The following is a 6895-nucleotide window of genomic DNA, read 5'->3' as shown; positions in this document are numbered from 1 at the left end:
GATTTAGTGATGTCAATCTGCTGTAGATTTCGTCATCACGTCGAGAGGGAATGGGGCCAGAGGAAATAACCGTTTCGCCAATTCACACACTGATTTGAAATTGTCTTTGGTGATTTCCGATTGCTTCAACCGGATATCGTTTGCGCCGACATGGATAACAATTGTGTGAGTGTGTGTTAGTGTCACATACCTCATTAATACACTAAGACTAGGCCACATACAGGTGGGAAAGACACAGACGTGAACACAGGCCTAGCTGAAAGAGGCAAGCAGGGCGTGACACAGCCAATGTCCATCTCACTGACTGACTAGCTTACCGACTGCATAAATATGGCTGGTGGTTGGAGTGAGACACTGCAAATAGATCCCGTGAAAGAGTCTGACAAAGTATTACACAAAGAACAAATTCATGTAATCTCATAATTGCAAAGTTTATAATTGTCTTCTGAAATCATGTGGATGCTATAGCATATATAGAACAGAAACAGTCAAATACACCCACATTCATACTGTATGTGCACTCATATAAATATATACATGTGTGTATATTCACTTATAAGGCACAGTTAGATTTCAAGTTGTACAATCTGGAAACATTCATTCTTTGAATATTTACACGGCTCTATTGCACATATTACATATGATACACAAACATACATTTGAACTGGAGAACACTGGAAAGTCTGAACAATGTCTAACAGGTGTTCTACAATCCACATGCACAAAACATAAAATATGTATGTTCATTCATTCATTCATTGAATTCCTTGGCAGTCATTAAATCACAGATATAATTTGTAAGCCATCAAAAACGTAGTGCACACCCAGAATCCTGCTGTACTATCCTGGAATCCTGGGATTTTCATTGTTCACAATTTAAAATTAGAGTCCTTTTTCCCCTCATTGAGTAGCTGCAGTCTTCTGTTCAGTCATATGATTGTCCCCATTTCTACTGAGACAGCAGCCACAGTAGTGTAATTGGCCACTGCCTCAGCAGAAATGGGGACACAGTCATGATTGGCTGCTGTCTCAGTGGAAATGGGACACAGTCAAGTGACTGCCTGCTGTCTCACTAGAAATGGGGGCAAAGTCATATGATTGGCTTCTGTCTCATTGGAAATGGGGACACGCTCATGTGACTGACTGCTGCCTCAGCGAAAATGGGGACACATCCCTGCTTAGATTGGTCCATTTCTATGACAGGAGTCACCATGATAGTCGTTAGTTTCCTCACCCTAAAAAACTTTTTTATTGAGCCATGTGTGGAATGATGACCTGGTGCTCATGAGAGGTGTGTGTGTCTGTGCGTGTGTTTCATCTCTTCACAGTTTACAGAGTCTGTCCTCTCCAGGCTTTACGCTGGCTCTCTGATTGCTGGATGAAGAGTTGGGTTGAGGAAAAAAAGGAGATTTCAGGGCAATGCAATAGGCTTGTATGAGGGGGCGCTGTCCTTCTTTCCAGCTGATGGATATGGGCAGATTGTGCCAGACAGAGGGTCGTTGGAATTAAGAGGTAAGGAGTTGGGGAGGGGGGGTGCTGCTCATCTTCCCAAACAGCCTAGGACAGAATGATGGTGAGAAGAACCACAGCAAGAATGGCACATGCCACGCCCACTATGCTCATTTTCTACAGGAGAGAAAACATGCCCGTTAGTGTCAGGAAGCATCATGGCACATCAGAAACACAACTATAATACCCTCAGACCACAGCAAACCAAGCCCAGAACCACACACTGCTCTGCAGGAAAAAAAACACCAAGCTAATGCACATGCGCATATATGTGTGCACAAAAATAAGCATGCACATATATACGTGTTCACAAACAGGCAAGCACATGCACATACAGTGAGCTCCATAATGGTTGTGACAAAGTCATGTTTTGCTTCTTGATTTACCTGTGTACTCCCACAATTTTATATTTATAATCAAATAATTGTCATGTGGTTAACCCGTTTGCACAAGCCCCCAACTGCTCCTAATAACCTAGCTATGAATGAAATAATAAACTGTGTTCTAGATTTATTAGTAGACACGACAACTACGCTAAATACAGTGTTTTTAAGTGCCAAGATTGTTGTGTAGTTCATCCATTTAACATGCACCCCACCCCGCGGTCTCATCTGCAACTATACCGCCTAATCATGACACACTGGACAATAGTGCTGTAAGTCGGTTCACAGAAATGTGCCAATAAGATAAACCCAACAATAGCCTGAAGGAATGCTGATACAGCAGTGAAAAACACTGCCGAATGAATAGGAAATTAAGAAGAATTTTTGAGTAATTATACCACGCCATTCTACTACCAACATCAGTGACTAAATATGGAATGAATACACAATCTTACCATTGGTTTCACATGTAAATATGTCACAATGTGGACTCGAGTCACATGGCTTGGACTCGAGTCACAAATTTGATGACTTTAGACTCGACTTGACAATATCACAAATGACTTTCAACTCGACTTTGACTTTAACACCAATGACTTGTGACTTCACTTGGACTCGAGCCTTTTGACTTGAAAGACTTGAGACTTTCTCCAAGACCTACAATTAAAAAATAATAACAGATCTATTTTGAACCAATCCGACAGCAGCCAATCAAGTTTCGTGAGCGGAGAAAAAAAGTTCTGTGAGCAGTGCAGAGCAACGGTCAAATTCAGAAAGATGTCGAAACATGTTACCGAAGATTATAACATTCGCGTACAAAGACTACACCGTGGTCAACAAAAAATGGATTGCAATATACAAAACATGCGGGTCGAAAATTACAGATGGAGACACAACAACTTCCAACTTTGTGCAACATTTGAGGCTGCACAAAGTACGGTAAGTTGATAACACTAGTTAGTTATCTAGGGCTTAGGGCATTGCAAAGAGCTCTCGACACAGTTTAGCAACATGATGATTACACCCAAGAAGTGGTAGCCTAATGTTGTCTTATGAAATCAATCAATAACATTAGCCACAGATGTGGACTCGAGTCACATGACTTAGACTTGAGTCACAAATTTTATGACTTTAGACTCTACTTGACAATATCACAAATGACTGGCAACTCGAACTTTGACTTTAACACCAATGACTCGTGACTTCCCTTGGACTTGAATGCCAAGACTTGAAACTTACTTGTGACTTGCAAAACAATGACTTGGTCTCACCTCTGAAATACGTCTCTTTCAAGATTCAGAGATCTTTTACTGTTGTGAACAACCCGTTTGAGAAAGAAACATGCAAATAAAAAGCAGAGGCAACCATTTAAATTGACCATACCCCAAAATCCCAGGAGTGATATCATTACATTACAGGCATTCAGCAGACGTTCTTATCCAGAGGGACTTACACAAATTTTTTACATAGCATTTATTTGCATCCGTTTATACAGTTGGATATATACTGAAACTGTGCAGGTTAAGCACCTTGCTCAAGAGCAGCATCATACCAAGGAATCAAACAAGTAAACTTGAGGTTACAAGACCAGTTCCTTACCCATTATACTAAATTGCCACCTGTGCAATATTCCTGTGCAAAACACAAGAATGGTTGCAACATCATTGCAGTGAACTGTAGCATTACACAGTAATATACGAGCACTCGTGGCATAATTGTATTTTCTCTTAAGTTTTTGGAAGATTTTACAAATTTTGCCAACTCATCAGCATGGCTAAAGGAATTTTTCTGGGGCGTTGGTCAGAAGAGGAAGAGGAAGCATGAAATCCAGCCAGGATACACATTACTGCTTGTAACATTTCAATTATTTACATGCCATATTTTCGATATTGTTATATTTGCATTGGTCGTTAGAGACAACTGTTAGCCTTTGCTAATAATGTTCAGCATATACAGTATTAGGCCACCTGTGTATTTTTTTAAACCTTAGGTAGAGAAGAATTAATATGTGTGCATATATTCAATTTGTCTCTTCTATTCCTACCTGCAATAACACAATACTTAAATATAATCTTAGACATGACTTTTCTCAAAATTGCTTACTTTGGCTTTAATTACAATTAAACAAATTATTTGAAGTCTGTCCAATCATTTTGCAAATGGGGGTGGGAGGGAAGATGAGGGGTAGTTAAACTGACTGACCATTACCCAATAGTGGAAGTGAAATAGGCACTAAAGCTGCAAGAAATATGGCAAAAAAGGTGCCGTTAGGCTTAAATGTGCGGGGCCGAGTAAACATTTTGTTGTGAGGTTATTCTCTGTAAAGTTGCAAAGAAGCATATGATTTTCAGGTGCAGTGTTCAGTACACACCAGACCTGGGTCAAATACTTGTTTTGGATTCAAATACTTTTCTGTGGTCTATTGATCTTGCCTGGTGTAATTAAGCCTGCCAATATTACCAGAAGGTGGGGTTTGTACTTTTTCATTGAAGAGTATTTCATTGGTTCCAATACACCAGACAAGATCAGTAAAGTGTAGAACAGTATTTGAATCCAAAACAAATATGTATTTGACCCAGGTCTGGTACACACTGAGAAGGGTCTAGTTGATGGGCAGTATTTTTAGCCGGAGAAGACCAGGAAGATAAAAAAGAGCAAAAGAAACCATTGTAGAACTGCACCACAACTACAGCAAGAACTCAATGCAGCTGGAAACCAGTTCCCCTGACTACAGGGAAATGGCAGCTAAAATCTGCTGGTCTAAAACGATGCACATTTGGCTTTTCCCAATCTTTTTGGCCCAGTGTCGATGGTGCCTGGCCCACTGGAGTATTTTTTTCTTGTTAACAGCACATAACAAGGGCTTTTTCACAGGTACACATCCTTTTAGACCAGCAGATCGTAGTTGCCTTTTCACTGTAGTCAGGGGAACTAGTTTCTCTCTAATTGCACTGAGTTCTATCTGTAGGTGTGGTGCACTTTTACAGTTTAGCTTGCTAGACAACACAAGATACTTGTCTTCGGCCTCTTGATCTTCCTGGTCTTTTCCTGTTAACATTACTGCCTTTTAGCTGGAACCTTCTGAGTGTACTGAACACTGTACCTGGAAATTTTAAGCTTCTTTGCTGTTTCTCACTGGGAATAATAATTTTTGCCACAATGTTAAACTTGACCTTGCACATTTATACCTTACTTCTCCTCCTTTGCCATATTTCTTACAACATTAGTGCCTATTTTACTTGTATTACAGGCTAAAGGTATTAGGCTACCTGGGGTTTAAAAAAAAAAAACTTCAGGTACATAAGATCCCACTCAATTTATTTACCTAAAACTGGTTATTCAACTACTGGCCTATCATATGATATCACGAGAGACATCCCGGCACCACTGCATCATAAAATTCAGGGGAGAATCCATACTTAGTACATAAGAAAGCTGAAGTGAGCCTTAGCCATGTTTGTGGGTTAATGATACTGACTGCGCAGGCAAAGATCTTATTACTGAGAAATGATTGAAAATGCATGATAATAGGATGGCACCATTACTTAACCCAAAAACATGGCTGAGGCTCATTTCAGTTTTCTTATGTACTAACTATGGATTCTCCCCTTAATTTTGTGCTGGGATGTCTTTCGTGATATCATATGATAAGCCTACTAATTGAATGAACTGTTTTAGGTTAAAGGGAACTTTGACAATGTGGACTGTAAAAAGTTTTATAAGCACACTAATATAGCATACTTTCTTAAAATAAGAAAGTGTATTTGGTTCATACACTTCAGGAAAACATGCTTTGGGTTATACTTGAACTTCTTTGCAGCTTTCAGTACATGAAGTATACTTAAGTAGGCTACAGAAAATGATCCTAAAATGCTGAACCAGTAGTAAGTGTAAAACGTGAAGTACAAAGCCAAATCAAGAAAAAAAAAAAAAAGACTCTGTCCCAAACATTATGAATCTCACTGTATGCACACATAAAAACGCATCCATACACACTATCAGAGAGGAGGAGCAGCAGCTACTCAGACTATACTCACCCTTTGCTATGGTTTAACTCAAATCCTCCCCTCTCCTCTCACCGATTCAGTCCCACTGACAGCCCAATTATGAGGGCCAAGAGTGAGAGGAGCACCACAACTGCAATCGCTATAATCACCACTTTCTGTAGGAGACAACCACAACCAGACACAGTCAACCACATTGTGGGAACCACAACAGGATAGTCACTGGGCACAGAGGACAAGGCCTGCCTTCAAGGCTAGAGGAAACAGGAGATCTGATAACCACAGCACACACACTCGACACACTGCTCTCAGTAAGAAACACAGGACACAAAGAAACAAACAAAAAGGAGAGAGAGAAGGCAGCATGTATGTGTGTGTGTGTGTGTGTGGCTAGGAGATGGGAGGGGTCAATATTGAGGGCTACTGGTAAGGATGGATAGGAGAGGGTCCACTGGAGACAGTAAACAGAGGAGACTAGAGTGCGCATGGTGGTCATAATTAGAGCCCGACCGATGCCAGATTTTTGGGTCCGATGCCGATCCCGATTTTGGAGAGTCCTAGCCCACCGATTACCGATGTTTTGACCAATATTTTGTCAAAAAGTGCAACATTTTCAAATCAATTTGAAAAACTTATATTATTTTATTAAAGTTTCTATATTTAAGAACATTTAACTTATAAGCAAACAAATAAAAATAAAAATAAACACACAAAGAACTTTTTAGATAAAAAAAGTAAAAGATGATATTAAATTAAATATATATATTAACACCATCTTTAAGTGTGTGAAATCAAAATAACTCCACACCTTGCTTTTACTCCTTTCTTTTCCAGCCATCTATAAAAATTTATTTTAAAAAATCAGTTTTCCAGTTTCAAACATGTATTTTTATGAATATTGTTGTTGTTGTTATTCATTTGTTATTATTATTTCTTAGTATGTATTCTCAGTACATTCATTATATTTTCTTATTTTATTCCTACTACATGATCTCAAAG

General features: G+C 39.3%; 1 protein-coding gene across 7 annotated transcripts in view; it reads right to left on the bottom strand.

The window, feature by feature from the left end:
* Positions 1-412: 412 nt before the first annotated feature.
* The window catches only part of stx3a (syntaxin 3A), a 97323-nt gene continuing 90840 nt past the window's right edge, over positions 413-6895 (bottom strand). For all 7 annotated transcript variants that reach the window (XM_035425957.1, XM_035425960.1, XM_035425961.1 and 4 more), the window contains 2 exons: positions 5930-6054; positions 413-1626 (listed from right to left, as the gene is read on the bottom strand). In XM_035425957.1, coding sequence (XP_035281848.1) covers positions 5968-6054 — 87 coding nt within the window. In that variant the 3' untranslated portion in view covers positions 413-1626; positions 5930-5967. The remainder of the gene's footprint in view (positions 1627-5929; positions 6055-6895) is intronic.

The sequence above is a fragment of the Anguilla anguilla genome, chromosome 7 (assembly GCF_013347855.1).
Source record: "Anguilla anguilla isolate fAngAng1 chromosome 7, fAngAng1.pri, whole genome shotgun sequence".
NCBI classification, from domain to species: Eukaryota; Metazoa; Chordata; class Actinopteri; order Anguilliformes; family Anguillidae; genus Anguilla; species Anguilla anguilla.
This window is presented reverse-complemented; position numbering and strand designations above follow the sequence as displayed.